Source organism: Sebastes fasciatus, chromosome 6 (assembly GCF_043250625.1).
Source record: "Sebastes fasciatus isolate fSebFas1 chromosome 6, fSebFas1.pri, whole genome shotgun sequence".
NCBI classification, from domain to species: Eukaryota; Metazoa; Chordata; class Actinopteri; order Perciformes; family Sebastidae; genus Sebastes; species Sebastes fasciatus.
This window is the reverse complement of record NC_133800.1, coordinates 16,186,659-16,207,985: the sequence shown is the minus strand read 5'-3', so window position 1 is coordinate 16,207,985 and position 21,327 is coordinate 16,186,659. Positions and strand designations below refer to the sequence as shown.

General features: G+C 43.6%; 1 protein-coding gene across 7 annotated transcripts in view; it reads right to left on the bottom strand.

Annotated features, from left to right (window-relative positions):
- Positions 1-367: 367 nt before the first annotated feature.
- Positions 368-21,327, bottom strand: part of ank1a (ankyrin 1, erythrocytic a) — a 121,630-nt gene continuing 100,670 nt past the window's right edge. For 3 of the 7 annotated variants that reach the window (XM_074637942.1, XM_074637944.1, XM_074637945.1), the window contains 21 exons: positions 21,071-21,191; positions 20,808-20,886; positions 19,536-19,651; positions 19,229-19,453; positions 18,978-19,132; positions 18,671-18,882; positions 16,543-16,747; positions 16,185-16,281; positions 15,844-16,072; positions 15,635-15,763; positions 15,412-15,531; positions 15,236-15,320; positions 14,308-14,382; positions 13,884-14,015; positions 13,583-13,738; positions 7,050-7,698; positions 6,483-6,828; positions 4,007-4,090; positions 3,551-3,703; positions 2,270-2,368; positions 368-585 (listed from right to left, as the gene is read on the bottom strand). In XM_074637942.1, coding sequence (XP_074494043.1) covers positions 2,297-2,368; positions 3,551-3,703; positions 4,007-4,090; positions 6,483-6,828; positions 7,050-7,698; positions 13,583-13,738; positions 13,884-14,015; positions 14,308-14,382; positions 15,236-15,320; positions 15,412-15,531; positions 15,635-15,763; positions 15,844-16,072; positions 16,185-16,281; positions 16,543-16,747; positions 18,671-18,882; positions 18,978-19,132; positions 19,229-19,453; positions 19,536-19,651; positions 20,808-20,886; positions 21,071-21,191 — 3,440 coding nt within the window. In that variant the 3' untranslated portion in view covers positions 368-585; positions 2,270-2,296. Of the gene's footprint in view, positions 586-2,269; positions 2,369-3,550; positions 3,704-4,006; positions 4,091-5,294; positions 6,443-6,482; positions 6,829-7,049; positions 7,699-13,582; positions 13,739-13,883; positions 14,016-14,307; positions 14,383-15,235; positions 15,321-15,411; positions 15,532-15,634; positions 15,764-15,843; positions 16,073-16,184; positions 16,282-16,542; positions 16,748-18,670; positions 18,883-18,977; positions 19,133-19,228; positions 19,454-19,535; positions 19,652-20,807; positions 20,887-21,070; positions 21,192-21,327 lie in introns of those variants that run through there. The other 4 variants (XM_074637946.1, XM_074637947.1, XM_074637948.1 and 1 more) reach the window with 4 other exon arrangements.

Sequence of the window (21,327 nt, the reverse complement as noted above, 5' to 3'; positions counted from 1 at the left end):
AAGAGTGTGGCTGTGAGGAGGGGGAGCAACCTTTTGCCTAGAGATTATGTAATTCTCAGTTTTTTAGTCTCCCCTTTTCTTAAGTTTGACCCCGTTTGTTCAGAAAACGGGCCAGTTATTGACCATACCTTACATTGCATGCCTGTCCCATACAGCAGTGTGTCCTCCCCATCCCTCCCCACCCTTATATTCCCTCAGTATTTGTAGTTAAAGACAGGCCATGCGGCAGCAGTCACTCATGCTGATACAGATAACAGGAAGCACGTTTTGGTTGCTAGTTTTTTTTTGTTTGTGTTTGGTTTTTTGTTTTATACAAAATCATGCTTCTAGCCTAGTAGTAGTTGTTTTTTTTCCACGGTTTCTTTAAAAAAAAAAAAAGGTAATAAAAACTACAAGTAAATCCATATCCTTCTCCTCCGGTGCGTGCTGATAGTCGGCATAGGTTAGCCGCTATGGTTGTCATGGCGTTGCCGTTCATTTCTGTCCGTCTGCCTTTTTGTGTGTGTTCTTCCTCCTGTCAGCTGCTGCTGGTCATGTGTCCATGTAGGATGGTTTTGGTGAAGGGGTTGAATCCTGTGGAGAACTCTGTGGAGAGACGGAAACAAGGAGGTTTAGCAACAACGCATCAGGAATCTACAGAGCAGGTGACATGCAAGCTGCAGTAAGTCAATGCAAATGTGAGTATATGCAGTCTTGGCTAAACTGTCCATCTTGAAAATTTCCCTTCAATTGAAGCTCATATATCAACTATATTCCTCTCTGACTCTGATCAGTCATCGCAACACTCAAACACTAAAACAGCACATTAGTTCTGCAGAAGCATTCAAGCAATAATGGTTGGCAAAAGTGGTTAAACATTCAGTAGTGAGTCGCTTGAAATATCAGTAATCTCAGGAATGTCATGGCCTTTACGTTAGAAAGGGCAAGTCACACATGCACACACACACCCAAACACACACACACATACACACACTGCAGTGGCTCCAGATAGAAACTCCCAGGACAACTGGTCTTGCAGCTTTGACCTTGAGAGCTGTCAATTTACAAGATCCTTTTAGGTCGCTTGTTTTGCTGAGTGCACACTGTGCCAACCTTTTTTCCAGCTTGTCACAACATGCACAAAGAAATAGACTGACCTGACATAACCTACAGCAAAACAATAATGATCTATTTGCATCAAACTTGTGTTGTCCTTCTGTACAGCATTATATTGAGTGCACAGAAACTTTTTTTTGCATGTATAAATTACATATTGTAGAGAAATTATCACGCAAAGAACTATTTAATTTAAGGACTTGCGGTAAAGTGAGCCGTCGAGTGCAAAACCGTGGTAACGCCGTTCACCTCGCTCAGAGGCCATCCTTATCGTAATAACACTACTTTAGGAACGGAAGTCAGACGGCGGCTGGCGGTACCACGGTTTTACACTCTGCGGCTCACGTTACCGCAGTTTCACAAGCGTTTCACAAGCGTTTCAAAAGCGTTGCACAAGCGTTTCGGAGAACTATGGTTGCCTTCAGGTAATGTAAAAAAGTGAAAGGCTCTCTCTAGAGCCAGTGTTTGGTTTGTCCGTTCTGGGCTACTGTAGAAACATGGTGGACTCCATGAAGAGGACCCGCTCCCTAAGTTAATAGGAAGGGCTCATTCTAAGCTAACGAAAACACAACGATTCTTATTTTCAGGTGATTATACACTAATGAAAACATACTGATTAATATTATATTCCATTTCTGCTAATAGATCCCCCTTAATTATTACACACTGTTACTTTAATTTAAGCAAACAAAAATCAATTCTGTGGCCAATGCATTTAGTTGTGTGTTTGGTATTTTTCACAAATATAACTCCATAGATTTTGCAGAAGGCAAGCAGCCTAAATTTCTATTGTTCAGGTTGTAAAAACTGGAAGAAATTGATATTGATAAAGTTAGTGAGGCATTAAGTATCACTTCTGCATTAATGCCGACTGAAACTCTGTATATCAAAATCAATTCTATATTAGACAGACTTAAAAATGGTCGTGGTCATGGGATGTCCCCATTTTCTGAGAGTTTTACTCCTATTTTTGTACTGAATGAAAGTCATAAACCTTTTTTTCTTCTTTTTTTAAACCATTTCTTAAACTGAAGATTCATTATGCTGTGCCAGCATCACATTACATGTCATTAGTATTGAATTAAAGGTACATTCAGATGCATTTAATCCAAAGAGACTGGATTAAATGGTCTAGCCCACAGGTCAGACGAGGCGCTGTGGGTCAGTCCCGTACCTGCGGGGACGCAGCACTCAGTCTGCCTCACTGCTTAACTCTCCGCAGACTGGCACATTTCACTATCTGAGCACCTTTCTTCACATCCACAGTATCGGGCTACATCGGCGCGGAGGGGTTGGCGGCAGAAGAGGTGCGAGGATTGAGAACAGGTGGGAGCCGAACAAGAGGGTTGAGGGATCATTAGTAAAGGAAAGTGAAATAAAAGAGATGTGACAGGAAGAGAAAGATGAGGAAGGGAAACAGAAATGGAACAACAGAGGAGGGAAATAGTGCGACAAGGAAAGAGAGAACAGAAAAACAACAGAGGAGATGTAATGAAAAGAAAGAAATACATGAAGGGAGAGGACAGAGGGGGGGAAAAAGAAAGAAATTATGCATAAACAGTCAAGCAAGGACAGAAGTGATGGGTTGGAAAGACAGTTGAAGATAAGAGGGCATCAGAAACATCTACAGTCTTTAGAATTCAGAGTAAACCTGTGTCAAATAGTATTTGCTGAACTGATTGCTATTCAGATGGATGGGATTTGACCACATAAGACAATACACACCCTACTATTCTGAATTGTCTTGATGTGTTAAACCCCAATCCTGTGCTACTTCTTGCAGGTAAGAAAAGGTTGTAAATAATATTTGACCCAGCTCTGATTCAGAGAGTCTGGCAGGTTTGAGTGATACAGCACACAGTCACAGTTGAAAGACTATAAACTTTAATGGAGACAGAAAAGACAAGAGTCAGTCACTGATGGGGACAGAATGGGAAATATAGCCACCGCAAGGAGCCACAATCGATTCATTCAGTCATTAAATATGCAAGAAACAAACGATGATGAGTGTGAGTGCGGCTTAGTGATGACTGAAATGATGAAAGTGTGAATGGGCCGGTGGTGAACTGTGAGCAATAACAGCACCAGAGCAAAGTGGACTCATTTGTTCCTCCTGCATGCAGAAGATGAACATGAGGTGATAATATTTAGGTGGAGATTAATGTAACAGAAGGTCAGCAATCAATCAACTAATCAACCAAACGTTGCACTCAGTCCTCCACTAGATTTAGGACCGACACATAATAAAACAGGGCTTTTAAGATCATGAGGACACACAAACTGTGTTCTCAGTCGTACTGAAGCTCATGCAGGTTAAGCTGCTCTGTCGGGATATGCCCGGGAATCCACGATGAGGTGAGACTTTCAAGCACAGAGTCCCCTGTTCACTACAAACTAGCTTTAAATCAAACAGGCCCTCATCAGATGGTCAGCTGTCTGCAGATCAGAAGCCCACCTTGCTGCTGTCCCGGCCCAGGATGGCGTAGCTCATGAACTGCTCAGCATCAACCTCCAGCTCGTTGGCGTCCTGCAGAGACCCCTCCAGGCTCACTTCCTGAACCCCCTCTTCACCTGAACCTTTCCCTCTGCGCACAACCTTACGCACAATCTACCGCGTACACACAAGTACACAGGAGGGTGGGAGAGAGTGATGGATGGAGGCAGAGAGTGGGAATAAGGCAGTGAAAAGACAGAGTTGGTGACATATAAAATGGAGGAAATAAGTCTTTTAAAAAAGATCTACTTATGTCTTGGGGACATAAAGTGTATCACAGTTTAATGATTAGCTTTATAATGATTATTTGTTTCATAATCATTCTGTGGAGGGATGCTGGGTGAGCACTGACACAAGTGAAAACAATTCTTAATACTGTTAAAGAATACATTATAAAAGCATGTTGCAATGGCTGACCTTTTTTGTGACAATGTTTCCATGTTCATCTGTGAACTGTTCCTCGCTTACATGCTCCCCAGGAAGGTCTTCAACCTCATCGCCCTGCGAACAGAAAAGCATTTGTTCCCATAAATAATGTTTTGTTTTTTTAAAGAAACCATAAACTGCCCTTCCTTCTTCTCGACTGGACTTATTTTAGTGTAACTGCCACACAAGATATGACTTCCCAAAGTATAAAAAGTGAAGTAAATGATGGCTCTAATGCAATCTGTCACTGCAATGTAATTATTTGCATGCCATAAACCCGTCCACTGGTTGGAAACACAGAGAAGCAGATGAACGACAGATGGGTGAGGGGTTAGTTTGCGGAAGCATGTAAATCCAGTTGGGATCCTTGGAGTTTCTTAGCGGACATTTATAATAACAGTTCATGAGGATCATGACAATGCTGTTATAGCCACTAATAATTAGCAGCGTGTCTACAGAGCTATTTATAAGCTCAAAGACAGATGCAGAAGCGAGGACAAGGGCCAGTCCAGCCCGTGTTGACCTGAATAAAACATGTCAACACTTAACAGAGTCTGAGATACAGTAGGAAGAGTCCATACGGCTTTTTAATAGAACTGGAGTCCAAACGTGTTGAGCCCAAGACAATCTATTTACATCCGTAACAGCAGAAGACAAATTAAGCCACATTTGTGCAGCAATTTGATGGTAATTTAACAAAATGAATTTAAAGGGAGGATATTGAATTATTATTATTGTGTTGATTCGATTCAGTTGTTGTCATGTCAAACACAACAAACTGCCTCACCACATCAGATCTGCTCCCTCTACGGAGTCTTTCAAAGCACAACTCAAGGCCCACCTCTTTTCTTTGGCTTTGAATGAACTTGAATTGTGATTACTAATTGGCCTTTTATAATGCTCATTATAACAGTCTTTTACTCATGGATTTTATCTTGGTCTCTGTCTGTGGATATGTATGATTTTGTTTTCTGCTCTCTTGACATGTTTTTATTCTGCCTATGTTTGTAAGAAACTTTGGTCAGCTCATGTTGTTTTAAATGTGCTATAGAAATACATTTGACTTGACTTGACATTTCCTCATGTACAGTGTCCTTAGTTAATCCTCACTGCCACTTTTGTCACACTACACCACCACAAGCCTATCCTGTATCACTCCAAACACACTGCATCCTTCAGCCTTTCATCAAACACTAGATTTCCTTCATCTCTCTCCTGTTATTTTCCCGCCTGTAAATCCTTCCTTCAGATTTCTTGTCCTATGTCCCTCTCTCTGTACCTTGAGGATGACTCTGCGCCGGACCACTCTGGTGGTGACGTTCTCCTCTTCGTCAGCCACTCCCTCGACCTCACCGAGCTCACGGTCCAGCTGAACATGTATGTAGGTGAGCACGGACCGCACGGACCCGCTGGCTATGTGGAGGACATTCTGACAGCTGATCACCAAGAAAGCCAGCAGCACGAAACTGAAGAGGAGCTCTGTCACCAAGGCCCACATCACCCCGCTTTGATCCCCGGCAAATCAACACAGCAGCACCAAACACACGAGTAATACACTCCCCTCCTGTTCGCAATGCAGCGCCTCTCTCAGCTGACGGAAAAGGCAACAGCTGCAGCCTGCGGCCTTCTGTCACCGGTTCACTCGCAGTTTGGTTGTTTGTCTTTCAGTTCATGTACGTCCTCCATTAGCTGGGGCAGTGGGCCTTTTCCTCGAGTCTCTCTACTCCTTCTCTTCCTTCTTCCCACTGTCAGGTCAGGAGTACCCACTCAATGACATCAGATCCAAGCAAAAGCAACCTTGGGAGTCTTCTATTCCCACCTCTCTCTCTTTCTGACCATGTGATCTGTGGGCTTTAAATACCTCTGGCTTCTCCAGTGTGCTTCTGTACACTGTGGTAAGACCACTAAGAAGCTCCTGACTTCCTTCAGAGACTTTAACTACAAACTATTTTCTCATCCACACAGCCTGAAAAAGCATCACTATGCAGACACAATTATGCATTCACTCTGCGTCCAAATGCTACAAAAGCTAAAGTGCGTCTGAGCCAAACTCTCAGAACCACATACAAAAGCAAGCTCACAAAGGCCCTACAAGCAACTGTCTATTTCTGCTCTTTCACAGTTTCACGGCTGAGATTGTCCTTTACAGTGTCATGTGGTGGTGTTGTGCCTGGGGTGGGGTGTGGTGGGGGTCGTGTAACATGAGTGGGACAGTGAGAATGCTTGCTATATTTGGCTGGACTGTTTGTGCCCATCTTGGGCCCTAGACTCTGTGTGTGTGTGTGTGTGTGTATGAATGTCTGCTGTATGTTTCTAGGATCTATCATGAATAATCTGATGCAGATTTGTTAAACGTTAAAAGAAGTTTGTTGGTTTTGCATCACAACAGTTAAAGCCTATGCAACATTTACTGATTACTTGTCATAGAGAACAAACATCCCTCTTACAGGAGGAGCGACACACTCACCTGGCCCTTCAGGCGCACGTCGTCCCAGGCCCTCAGCTCTGGTACCCTGTGCGGGAAGCCCAAACCCTTCTCAAACGGCTGGGTACCTCTGAAGTGCCCCCGTAAGATCTCCGAGTGCCCCATGTCCCTCACAGGCTGGATCAAGGCCTCCTGGGACACGCGGGTCTGGTCATCCACGGCGTTACATACTGATGATATCATGGTGTCCATGGCCTGCCTGGGTTTAGGCTGACTGCCCACCCAGGCCTGTGTTGGGTCAGTGACGGGCATCCACCCCGGGCCTGTCTGTTCCTGCAGGTAGGAAAGGAAAGAGCCTCCACCGCCTCCGTTTCCACCGTTACCTGACCTGGAAGGAGAGGATGGATCAATGTGAAGGTGGTACACGTACCGCACATGCTTACGCCACGGAAAGTAAAACAACTTCCTCTGTCACTTCCTTCGTAAGAAGTTTACCACTGATATCCACTGACATGCAATAAAGATTAAGGAGATGTTAGCACAGATCTGTTGTTTAGTTGGTGTGATTGTGATTTTGTCACCTGAGAGGCAGACAGAGGTCTGACTCACCTGTCTCCATTCCGGTCTGCAACACAGCTCAGACCAGGTGACTCACTCAGCCGAGCATACACCCTTTGCTGTCCTGCAACAAGAGAAAGCCCTTCCTCTGAGCCCGTCCCTCCTCCTCTTCCTCCTCCTCCTCCTCCAGCTCCATCTCCACCAGTCATACTGGTGAGTGCCGATACCTCCGAACTTGCCTCTGACCCCTGACAATTGTTCAGCCCGTTAAGATTGATCCCGGCGATGGTGCCCCCGAGCGAGGCTGGCGTGGCAGTGCTGAGCGAGTCAACGCCCATCTCTGAATCGTCTTCGGGCAGCTCAATGGAGCCACTCAGCACCCCACCCCCTCCGCTGGCTGCGCTGGCCTGACTAGCCGGCCGACCCAGACTTCCGTACGGCAGCCCCAGGAGACCTTCTGAGTCGTCGGCGTTGCTGCACTCCAGCGAGGAGTCCTCCACAGGTACCAGGGACGGGCTGTTGCCTGAGGGCCACACCTGCACATCAGACATCTCCATGAGGGTGTCTTCTTCTGTGGTGGCAATGGGGGCACAGTCCAGACTGGAGACTTCCTGCCAGTAAGGCTCAGCGCCCAGCGGGGAGGGCAGGCTGTACTGCATGGAGGCCGGTGAGAGAAGCTCTTCCTGCGCGAGCCCATAACCTGGAGCGAGACAGAGAGAGGCACACTGACACCCGGCCCCCCGCCTCGCTCCCCACCTCACCCCCACAGCACCGGGACCCCGGGAGGGGGTAAGTGCCCCTGCCCATGAGCTGGGCATTTAGGGGGGGGTGGGAGTAGAGGAGGCTGAAGGGACAAATGGGAGAGGAATGGGGAAGGAGAGAGGGGAGGGCCAAGACAACAGGAGCTAGAATAAAGGTGCAAGGAGCTTAGGACAAGAGAGCAAGGGCAGCTTTTAGAATAGGGTTTGACAAGCTCGATCAGCCAGCGCTGACTGTTGTGAGAGCAGCAGCGGTAGCAGCAGCAGACACAGCCGGACGGCCTGACAGACTTTGGTTTGGACCCAGCAGTGACTGATGCTGCTCTGCTGGCTGCCACCTGCAGGGAGATGGACAGGAATTACTGCCTCTGCCCCCAACCCGGGGCCGGGACACACACCTGTCCAGCAGGGACACACACTCTTTGTCACACATACACATGCCGTAAACACACTCACCCTCTATCTCACACTATCACACGCTCACACTCAGATATGCATGCATTCAAACCCACTCAGAAAACAGGCAAGTTAATATCGTTGTCAGGCTGGATAGCATGCACGCAGGCAATCTCATCCTCTCCTCACACATCAGCTCACTCCACACAGCTGCTTGCTCTCTCATTGACACACTTATTTATTATAGTGCATTCAATATAACACGGCTATATACACATATAGGACTGCTGATATTTATGCAAACACACATACAGTAGACTTGATTTTCCTTCTGTTGTGAAAGTCACATGGTTGCTGCCTCAAACATAGATTTGAATGAGTATTTCAAGTGCAATTACATCAATTAGTAGAACTGCACATTGTTAATGTGCTGTGGACTCAGGTCACTCCTTCAACTGCCTTGAACACCCTTTGTAACAATATCTTTTTTGTAGAGGCAGACCTGGCATGATAGAGCACAATATCACAGCAGCAGGAATGCTTTTTTATTTATTGAGATTATATTGTACAAAAATAAAGAAAAAGCTAAAGACTATGAAAAATGCACTTTTACTATACATAGAATCTGCCTTGTATCTGTTTTGATCATACTGAATGATTTACTCTGAAAATGACCAACTACCATGGCAATACGGTGAATAGTTTATGTAAAACATTTGATGAATGGCAATGAAGGTAAAGCAAAGTGTGACTGTAACACTACAGGATGTGTTACCAGGAAGTACATCAACCAGAGGATGAAATAGGAGATGTAGTGCAGGGCATACAGTATGTAGATAAGAGGAGGTGGTTCACCTTCTCCATGAGAGAGACAGAGAGAAAGAGAGTGTGTATACTGTATCGTGATGAGGAAGCCGTGCAGAGCTGCTGGGTGTAACTTGATTCATGGTTGGCTGTGCTGCTGTTGAGTACTGCTGAGAGTGCAGGAGATATTTGTGACACCAAGCGGCCAGAAGGACCTCTTGTCCTACTTTCTGCTTTCTCTCTCATCCTCTCAACTGCTGTCAGTTGTCTATAGAAACTAACAATCATAAATATAGATTTATTGTATAGTGTTTTGTCTTATGAAGTTAAAAGAAGGCTGTAAAAACAGCATTGACTTTGGAGTCTTTTGACATCCATTGCTAATGAAATATCTCAATGTTCTACCAGAACACAGAAGATGATGAGTTTAAAATCATCATTCCTTGTTTATTTGGGCCACAACAGAAAAGGAGTCAGGTTCCTTTAAAGTTTAGGGCCCCCAATCACAAACTCTTGATTGTCCATTGGCTTCATTTTAAATGCTGCATTAAATCTGAGTAATATAAGCTGCAGCAAATATTGTTATAGCTTCAATAACATCATTAAAATCGAATACAGCAATCTCCTAATTAAACTGAAATCAACATATTTTTCCTCTGAGTAAACAAGCCTGTTCGCTATATTATCAATTACTTGCAGATGAAAATGTGAGTTATTAAACCTCTCTATGAATATGTTTGTATATCTGAAGAACACCTAATTCTCTGGCAAGTAAATGAGGTGCGGGATCAGGCGTGTATTGGAAGTATGGATTTGGTGTTAGTCTGTGTGTTTATGAAATTTACTATATCAAGACTTGAAGCCATGCTTATTGTTTTTAGGTGACACCACACAGACTACCACATTGGAATTTTAGTTTGCCATGAATTAGATAATGAAATAGTTTGTCAGTCCTCTCTCTCCATGTTAGAAGATGAATGGCAATGATGGTGAAAGAAAGAGATCTGGCAAATAAAAAAACGAAGGCAATGGGCGAGTGTGAAATATGAAAAATGATCGCCAGACCCCCTCTGATTGAAAGACACAAATACAGAAAAACAAAGCAGTGAAGCTCACGTAAAAATACACGTAAAGGAAATATACTCATTTTGTCCACACACTTAAACACTGATAGGTTACACATGTATATGGAGGACTCAAAACACTAAAAGTATACAACTTAAAGACGCTCACACTGATACACTCACACAGACTGATTGATGAGTTATTTACAATAAGGGGAGGAACAATATAAAATTGACCCTCGTACAACACTCACAAAGACATTAAAAACGTATATTTCACACAAAATAACCCATCAGATGGACACAGGTTACATAGAATCAGTGACAACCACAACATTCATACATGAACAGAGCAGACGCAAGTCACAAAAAAAGGTTTGCGGCCTTTTTTACCCCCCTTTCGGACAGATCACTGAGGAGGAAGAAACGGACTGTCGGGTCATTCTCAGTATGCATGCCATGCGAGAACACGTCTGTTGGTCGAGCAGCATTAAGAGGAAATGCAGCGTTTGAGTCGTCATCTCCAACAAGCCAGTGTTACTCCTGCCCCTCATCCCAGTGTCTCCATGCAAACACAGGGGGAGATGAGCGATGAAAGTCAGCCTCATGCACATGCAGACAGGCAGGAGGGCAGAGAGAGAAGGGATGGGGAAAGAGGGAATAGAGAAAAGAAGGGCAGCAAGAGAGGAAGGGGAATATAAAATAGGGTGATGGTCACAGACAGAAACAGCGAGAGAGAGAGAGAGAGAGCGAGGGTCACCTCCCCCCTCCCAGTGGGTGCTGAGTACACAGTCTGTGTGAGGGGTATCGGTCACAGAGCGGACATTTAAAAAAGGTGGGGTTTTCAAGAGCACAAAAATAAAGAAAATGCACGACTAGTCGCAAAAAAAGAAAAAAGAAAAAGATAAAGATGTGGGTCAGAGGTCAACATGAGGTTGGCATGAGGTCAGAGTTCGGAGAGGAGTGAGAAGGAGGAAGAGTAGGGCGGCTAGGCTGCAGATGACATGTCCAGAGAAACACAGAGAGAGGGACAGATTCACAGGGAATGAAAACAGGGCTCCCAAAAGGACATTCAACATTAGCCCTAAAGAAACTACTCAAACTACCCCCCATGCAGCCACAGGCAGAGAGAAGCTAAATATCCTCTCATAAGAGTCTTAAAAGAAGAGGTCTTACTCTATCATCATCTACGGTATTGTTTTTTTTTTTTATCTTTCCTAACCTGGAAATGATCTTGAATAAACCTTCATGTGTACCTACAATAGAGGTGCACTAGAACTATGAAGGAAAACGGATAAGTAAAATCCTGCTCTGACAAAAAGAAAGGAAGACAGGTAAAGACAGAGAAAGATAGAAGATGAAGGCCGCAGTATAACTGATTCCTCTACGTAATAATCTCTCAGCTTGTTCTGTAAGACTTCTTATGTAAAAAAACCCACTATTTTGATAATAATAATATTAATAAATAGGCTTATTTCATATGGAGGACTGAACCTGACTTAAAGGAGCAGTTCTGCATTTTGGCATATATGTTTATTTGCTTTTGTTGCAGAGGGTTAGATGAGAAGATCAATGCCACTCTCATATTTGTACGGTAAATATGAAGCTCACTGCCAGCAGCCGGTTAGATTAGTTTAGCAGAAAGTCTGGAAACAGGAGGAAACAGCTAGCCGGGCTCTGTCCGAAGTTAAAACATCCACATACCAGCACTGACTAATTGACTAATTAACACAGTAGCTTGTTGTGCCAGGAAACCAGCAGAGACTCCAGGAAGTTACTGCACCCAGACAAAAACAGCTAGCTTGGACAGAGCAAGGCCAAGGCCTACGGAAAGGAGGCTGGGTCACGCGTCATATCTCCGGGGGTATAACACATGCGTAGTAAAATCTTGCCTGCAGTCGCTGAAATTGAGCCAATCGCAACGCACGACCGCAGCTTCTGTTACACTGCGTATGTGTTATACCCCATGTCCGCCCGTGACCCAGCCTGCTTTCCGTAGGCCTTGAGCAAGGCTAGCTGAGCCAGGCTAGCTGTTTCCCCCTGTTTCCAGTCTTTATGCTAAGCTAAGCTAAACAGCTGCTTGCGGGACCAGTTGCTTCCTATTGAGCGTACAGACATGACGGTGGTATTGATCTTCTTCAGCAAGAAAGCTAATTAGCATATCTCCAAAAATGTCAAACTATTTGTTTAATATGAAATGAATAAATTAATCTGAGAAATAAGTAGAGAAATAAACTATTTAAAAAATGAATAAATAAATCGAATGCACAAAGAAACTGAAAAATAAACGCATGTATTTTGTCCTTCACTGTCCACAATATTCATTTTAAATATGTGGCCTGATGGTTATTTTCTTATTTTTCATTTCTTTGCCTGTTTTTATTTATTTATTCCTCAATTTATCTGATCATTTTCTTCATTGACTCATTTTCTTAATTACATAAAAATGCAGTTAATCCGGACCGTAAATCATAAACCTCTTGAAACCCGTCACTGTGATCATTGTGAGATGAGCAGAAGACACAATATCCACGTATTCAAAGTGCCGCCACGTTTTTTTAACGCAGAACGTCAAAGCAGGAACGGCCTTTGGGAGGCAGGTAGCCAGACAGATAGACAGACAAGACAGATACATGGTTATCAGATTCACTGCAGCTGTGATCTGAACATCTCCCTTTTCACCCTTTGACCCTCATGGTCGCGTCTTTATGCATCGTTACATCTCTGAATATTGCTCCAGTTTTCACAGAATAGGACCTGTCGCCTGTCAGACTGACTCATCGTCTGCACTGGAGACAGACAGGAGAAGCCAGACCAGTACGGAGGGGAGCTCACACCAGTCCAGAGGTGAAAATGGAGTCAATAAGATGTAGGGTATGCATGTGTGAAGGAAACCATGAGGAAAAGGAGTAAAAGACTGAGGACTGACAATTAGTAAGGAGGTCAGTTAAGCTAGGCTATACTTACAGTATGATCTACGTGGACTGATCATGTATGACAATGTGTTGTTTTATAGACAAAATATCACTCTAATGTAGGCCCTCTTAATTAATAATGGGCAATAAAAACTCTTAAATACTGACCACAAAATAACAACAACGACAACAATAATATCACTTATAAAATTATAACTAGGATAATTTACTTATCTCTATGTGGAGTGTTTTGCTCAAAGGCTACTCAGGAATGGGATGCTTGCAAACTCATCATTTAATCATACTTTCTTCTTACTCTACTTCCCATCACATTGAATGAAAACGTTGAGAAATGTACGTTGTAGCACAGTAGGAGTGTCCTGAGTCCCTCTGCATGTTGCTGGGGTAAAGTCCTGCAAAAGTTTGACGTTTGTGGCAGCTTTCATACACAACAGCATCACGGGGGGGAATAAATAAGAAAGACATGGGGGACAACAGAGAGAATTCAGAGGGAAACACACTTCACTTTGCCTTCAGGGGGTTTTGGGGAGCGAGGAGGTACGTTTATTGGAAAGATGGCTCAAGGTCAAGGCGAAAAGGGGACGTGGGGAAGGGGCTGCATTGTGGGATTTGGGGAGGGAACTTACCATTGGTCATACCAGGGGAGAGGTTGTCTCTCTCGTTGTGTCGACGTCTGCTGAGGTCGCGGGCGCCTTGTCTGGCGGGCTGAGTCGGCTGGCCCTCCAACATGTTGACGATGTCCATACGGTCGATACTCTTCAGAGCTGCGTACAAGCTCTCCACTGCAGTGAAGACGCGTGAAGGAGACACACAAGGAAAAAGAGAAGGAGGGTAGGGGGTTCCCAGGACAAACAGCAATATCATTACAACAACAATCTGACTTAAATTGGGTTAAAGAGGCAAAAATTTCAGATGTCATGTACTCACTCTTGGCCCTCTTGCCCTCGCGGGTGGCCCACAGGTTGAGCAGCGCCGAGCTCTGCTCCAGCAGCGAGTTGGGATTCTCCACCCGGATCTTATTGATGTCATCCACGCTGAGCTGAAGCTCGCGTGCCAACTCTGTGAAGAAAATGAGACGGCGAAGATCAAGTAAGTGAGGATAATAGTTATATAATTTCACCTGTGAGTGATGCTGTTATAGTGAAAAGGCTTCACAGTAGCTCTGTCCAGAAGAGGCACAACAACCCTCATATGGCTCTTGGCAGGAAAACGGGAAATAATTAGTGTCATTGGCTGGAAGCCATGTTAGACCTTAATCAGCAGAGAGCTAGGCAAGCTTGTCAGACACAATGTAAACACGGATGGTTTACAACACATAAAAAACAGATTCAGTATATTATTGTTCACTCACCAGCCCAGCTCAGCCCCAACTGTTCTGCAATCACAGCCATCTTCAGCTCTGTCCTCTCCATGGCGCTCATCGATGCTGCACAAACCAGACCAAAACTGACTGGTTAAGATCTGACTGTTAAATGTAAAGTTGAGATTATCCCTGTGTTGCAACACTCATTGATTCTGTATATCATACTGTGCCTTATATTATTATATCCTCACAAGAAAATAAGCAGTTACAAGGGTTTACAATAGCGGGGCAGTTAAGCACAACAACTGTGCAAAAAGGAATCAATTGTAAACTGCGTAGCATTGTGGAATTTGCCACAATGTGGATACAATTAATACACCTCAGGGTTTTCCCTGCCATTTTAAGCGTGCCTAAGCCAAATTAACAGAAAAAAAATATTTGGCTGTATGTTTTGGGGTCATTTATGGGCACTGTGCTTCTGTCTTCTGCTCTCTGTTCTTCTTCTTCTCTGCTCTTGCCGTTCTATAGTTGTATCGGCTATCATTCTACCATGAAGGTAAGGGGGTGAACTTTGACCCTGAAGAGACCATGCTCCTTTTATTTGGTTTTCACATTTTTCTCAGGTTAAAGGTTTTTAAAAAGCACCCATAAAAAATAAAGAGGGGGGAAAACATGTCTGTGATCTTCTAACATCTGATCTAATCAGTTTGAACACACCTTGGAAATCATCAAGACTCATAAAATTAGTTTTCTGCAACATTTTTTAATATTTAGCGCCTATTTTGACAGCTATTTTGAAAAATGGCTGCCACGGCCCTCAGGGGCCAAAATTGCAGCGCACCAATATCATTATCTTTTCATAACATATAAACCTATGTCTGTGCCAATTGTGCTGTTTTTATCGCAAAATGCACAATTGTTATGAATATTTCAGCTTAGCTGCCCCACTACAAGTAGGAGAATGAGAGCGTCATACCCATAGCAGGTTCATTTAGGGCGCTGTATCTTTCTCTTAAAGCCAGCGGGGTTAGAGTTCGCCTCCGGTCTTCACTCCCGACAACCTGCCAGTCACAAGCAAACAACGCTTAAGTCTGTCATCTCAAGGAAAATGACTATAACTAAATACACTGCATGTGTCTTATTGAGCTTTACCTTGATACATGGAGGCATGGTGATGTTGAGGTTACAGAGCACATGTTGGCTGTCCTCATACTTGGTGGACTTGCGCAGGAAAGACAGAAATCCAGTGTGCTCTTTACTGCTGTCTCTCACCTTAGACACACAAGGAGAGAATGAAGGCACATACGTATGTAGAGTGGAGACACAGAATATAAAACTGAATAAAGATCTGTAAGAGAAAGACAAATGGTAATACCTTAACAGAGACAGGGAGTCGGTTATCTCTGAAGGCCTGGAAGCTGAAGCAGCGAGGCTGCTGGGTGGCCTTCCTCACGGGCACCAGATTCCCTGAACACTCCAGGTGAAGCGGCATTCCCTCCATCACCTGCAGGATGGGACACAGGCATTATAACCTATACTACATACTACATGAGTATGATGCACTGCCCTCGTCTCTGAACTGACCTCTATGTCTCTGCTGCGAGCCACTTCTGTGAAGTTCTCGTGCTGTTCCAGGGTTTTATCCATTTTATCGTCGGTCATGCAATAGCAACGCAGACGGCCCTCGCGCAGCTCGTTCATCTTCGCAAACACCACAAACTTGGCCATGTAGGGTACGGCCGACAGCTCTCTGTAGAGTAGGTTGGCGAAGGAGACGGCCTCAGCTGTCCGAGGACAGTCTGCGAGCCAGAATCTGAGAGGAAACAATGACATGTAATCACAGTATTGTACATAAATCAGTTTTAGACCTACATTAAACTTGAGAGCTGACATGATGCACAGTGTGTGTTGCCAGCTGAATTTACCGTGCTGAAACATTGGTTGTGAAGCTGGCACAGTCTTTAGCATACATAAGCTTGGTGGTGCCAGTGATGTCTTCCCACTGGGCTGGGGCTGTGCCACCTGGGAACCAGAGAGGATGGGAAAAGACAAACTGGTTAATGTGGCTTTAGCAAAGGTAATAACGAAGAAGTCTCATGTACAAAATAAGAACAAATACTTTTGTTATCCAACTGGCATCTTTCACCAAAACACGTCAGCAGTTTTGCCCCATTAATTTGAACTGCTCCAGTCGACACAAACACACACACACACACACACACACACACACACACACACACCTACTCACCCACCCACACAACTCCCAGTGGCAGCATGCAGTACCTATGACGGAGCAAAGCAGACGCAGACTGGTGGTGTCGCCCTCCCCATTGTCTCGGGGGCTATCTCTCCAGGACGGGGGCAGGGGTATACGCAGGCCGATGGGTCGGTGGAACTTGCGCCGCCGAGGCTCCACGGTGACCACGGGGCTAAAGTTTGCCTGGTTACCCAGCAGCTTTGCAACCAGTTCATCTGGAACTGGCTGAGCCTGAGGTTGAGAGTAAATGATGGAGAGAGGGGGTATAACGTAACGCAGGTTTGATGATAGGGAAATTAGAGAAAAGAGAGAAAAATATATGAACAGGCAATGGAGATAAAAAAAAAAAAAAAGATAGAAAGCAGAATGATACAAGGGGAGATGGATGATGAGGAAAAATGGGTAAAATAAAGGACAACCGAATAGGGAAAAATTAAAGGTGAAGAGAAAGAGAGAGAGAAGTCCACAGTGAATAAAACACTCTGTGGTTTAACAACACACTTGGAAAGACAATAGCAACACAAATTGGTTGTAGGACTTAATAACTACTTTTTATTGTAAAATGTAACAATGTGTGTTAACATGAAGCGTTTACAATCATTAATACAAAATGGATATCAAAAAAATAGGCACCGTGGTTTTTCACAATGGTTACTACAGCAACATCTGAGTTAAATAGATATGTTCCTAAAATATGTTAATAGAAAATTATAATATCTATTTTTACTTACATTCAGTTACATTCACTATTTTAATATTAGAGGTTACGGCATGTGTGGCAGCGTGTTATTATACAAGACATATTTATCTTATCATAAAATCATTCATTGAGTAGAAGGTCCATTCATACTGTATCTACCTCTCATTTTGGTTCACTGAAACAGATTCTGACATTTGGAATTGCAAGTTTCCATCTGATATTTTAAATTCATACATATTCATAAAGGATTTAGAATAAGATTTTGTTTTATTTTGTTAAAAAAAGGGATTAATGTAATCACAGTCTAGAACTGCAATCAAATTTACACACTGGAAAACACGTTGTAAACCTCTCAAAATGAAATCACGTGCAAATGGAGCCTTGAAATCCCAAGTCAACAAATCTGAGAAAATTGTGCATATCTATATAACAAACATATCTACTGCAAAGAGTTATGAAGGAAGAAAAGATATCATTTTATGTATGTTTCTGTTTAGAGAAACCTTAATAAAGGTTTGAAATGATTTCAAATTGAAATTGGTAAAAATAAGCAGTATCACTCTGCCAAAATAAATGTTTGTTGATTGTTGTAATCTGTGTGTAATCTACAATTTAACCATATTAAAAAATCCCACTCCCAAATGTTCTGACTTTGATTTTACAGCTAACAGTCCAATGAAATGGTATCATTAATTCCTTGATTTAATGTTTGTATTGAAACAGGATGCTGGGGTGGGACATTAGACAGTGAGGGCTAAATCAGATACATGTATACAGAAAGCTGTTTATTACTGTATAACTGAGGGTGGCAAAGTGTGCTAAAAATGTGTCTCTTGTCTTTGGTGTATATGTTTTGCGAAAATGTCAAGACCTGAAAAGTGTACACCAAATGGGTATAAAAGTTTCAACAAACAGCGGTATAACCAAACTAAGGTTAAAAGGTTTGAAGATCAGGTGCTCAACCATCCCCCCGGTTTTATGCGGGACAACACTTCAGTTCTTCTAAAAAGATCTTTTAGCACATTTTCTAGACATTCATGATACCAAGATCAGTGACAGTAAGTATAAACTCAAACACAGTCTTTCCTGGCTATTCTGCAAGAACGCTAACTGTACTTAGGTATCTCAAATGAACGTGTCAAATATAGTAAATACAGGGACATAAATACATTAGTGAGAAAGACATCAAGATAAAACAAACAATAACATATCAGCACTAGATGAGCAGTCCACAGTTGTAGAAAGGTGACAAGTGCATGCACTGAAATGAAAAGTCTCTTAAAATGTAAAAAAGCAAAACAAACAACAGAAAACTAAATCAGGAAAACGTGATGCCGATATGATCAGGTCATTCCCAGATCAATCAAAGTACATCGCACATGCTTTTTTTTTTTTTTCAGGCATTAACGATTCTGTCTTTGTTCTCCTTCCTTCTCCTCATCGTCCCATCTCACCTGCAGCCCCAGGCGCACTCGTTTGGTGACCGCCGTCTCAGGAAACGTGGCCTGGACCAACGGCACCAGTTTACTTGTCAGCGAACCTCCTTCTGGTCCAATCAGGTCGCTCTCTTGCTGGATTCGCGATACGACGGCGAAGTAAAGGGGGAAGTCGGTGGAGATGATGCGACGGATTCGCTTCTTCCCGAGCTCCTCTTGACTTTCTAGTTCTGAGGAGATAAGAGAAGGTTAAACTCTCAGGACGTGATACCACCCAGTTGACGTGTTTGAGTGTCAGCCTGAGATCGAGCGTTTAAACTCTTACCCTCGTCCATCCCGTTGAGGATTGTTTCTAGCACCTCGTCGCCGTAGCGATTGCGATGTTCTTTCCAGACTGAGCCGTTCTCGCTCCTCAGCACCACCAGCTCCCGGTCGCCACGACCCAGAGCAGCAAAGTGGGGGATCTCCACTATCACTGGTCTGCCATACAACACACATGGAATTATACACATTACTAGAAATTCATGAAATAATATGAATAAAAATAACTATTTCTAGTTTCAGTTGCTTCCTCACCCCAGGAACTGCATCCCGGCCGGCCCCAGGGAGATGATCCTGCTGGCCAGCCCCTCTCCCTCCACCAGCGGAGGGGGGCTGGTCAGCTTCTGCGGCTTCACCAGGCGGCAGGTGATGCGGGTGGGCGCCGCACAGGTCCTCGGAGGTATGATGACGCGCAGACCGTTATGCCTGCTGCCTCGCATTGAGCCGCCCCGAGCATCTACCATAAAACTGACCAGGAACCTGTTGTTGTACAGATGTTGTAATAATTAGCTGCCAGATCAGATATCAAACAGAGATTCTGTGAAATAAAATGTTTGCTGACCCGGTGTGTATGGGACTGGCGACCGGGCTGACGTTGTCTGACGTCTCAGTCGCTGGGCTGCTGGGAATCAGCGAGTCCTCGTCATATTCTTTGGGCAGTGGAAGTGGAGTGTGTTGCTACAACGGACACAAAGACAAACTGTTCATGCATAATGTTTTATATATTACTTACGCTATCATCTGTGTAATGGAGATGATATAGAGAAGGCTAGGATGACAGGTTATGCTTCTGTACTGCTATTTTTACAGCGGATATGGAGAGGGTACATTATTAACCTTCAAAAGGCCGTTGAGGAGAGATTCTCATTTACAATATCATGTTACAAAAAGGGTGGAACTAAAACAAATTCATCATTTTGAAGTTTTAATCAAAATTGTGTGTTTAGTGAAACTCAACTCTTCATGTTAATAACATCACATTAATGAACAAATGACACGAGCATGAAAGTTGATGCTTGACCTAGGAAATAGTAGTTTGACTAAGACAACTCAGAAAAACCCTTAACATAAGGTCCACTTTCTAGCTTTTTTTTCTGAGCTTTCAACCTCATCTCACAGTCTTCATCAGCAGATGGAGGTTGCCCTTGTTGTCCTGGAGATTGTACAGCTCCACTGTCATGTCATCATGTTGTAAGCTCGTGATGACGTTATTACGTTACGTTACATGTGGAATGAATCAAAACTATCAAAATGCCTTTGAACTCTATCTGCTCATAAAAATGTGTATATCACAAAAACTAAAAAACGTGTACAGCTCAAATAACTTATGGAGTGTTAAATATTTTGCTCATGTTTCTAAATTTACTGGAGAAATATTTTGGATCAATAGGGTTTTTGTGTGTTAACTTAGTAAAATCTGTCTGTAGTTTTTTAAATGTATGACACATTTCAATAATTTTATCAATTATTATAGTTTATTGACTGACATAACATTTATCTTAGGTTGCACAGATTTTAGGGATATGAAGCATTTGAAGATACTCCAAGAAGTCTTATAACAATAAGCAAAAAATACCAATGTAGACACTGGCAAACCATTTCTATTGCAGAATTGAAAGGGTTAAGTTGAATTATGGGAAATGAAGGATCCAATGTTTTTGTAGTTCGACCCATACTAAGGACTAACAGTCAGATTATCTTGGCCTCTGCTGCTTCAATTTTGACCATTCTTTTTTAAATGTGTTTCTTGCAAGCCCCCCCCCAGCTTTATGGAAGTGCAATACTTCATTGGAGTAGCCCTGCAGTGTCTTGCTCATGCTGCTCTGTACAGTACCTGATCCATCTCGTGTTCTTTCAGTATAACGGTCTCCGGAGAGACTCGGGGGATCCTGGGAATGGCTGGCGAGTAATTGCTGTTGTATGAAAAGAGAAAAACACAAGTCAGATTGAAGAAGATTCTTTGCATCTCCTCCCAAGTGCTCATCCCTGGTGTTTAGTGAGTGTCTATGGTGCATCCCCCTTCTATCCATCCGCCTATTAGCGTGTGGCTACCAGCTTGGCTCTCTCGCCTGTTTTTCCCCGCCCAGCCCCCCTTACGCTGTGCCCAGCCCTCTCTCGTACTCCAGTGATTTCTTGGGGGAGAGGAAATCGTCATCATGGTCTTTCATGTCATCCATCTTCATGTACCTGGCCCCTTCTGTCCCCAAGAGCTCCTCTCCTTCAGAGAACAACATGCCAAAGAGAGCGAACAGACGGTGGTCAGGTTGGTGAAACAGCACAAGAGAAAGAGAGAAAGAAGAGAACAAGGTTGTTAACCAGCCGTTAGAGGGGTTAGACGTGAGGAGATGGCTCTG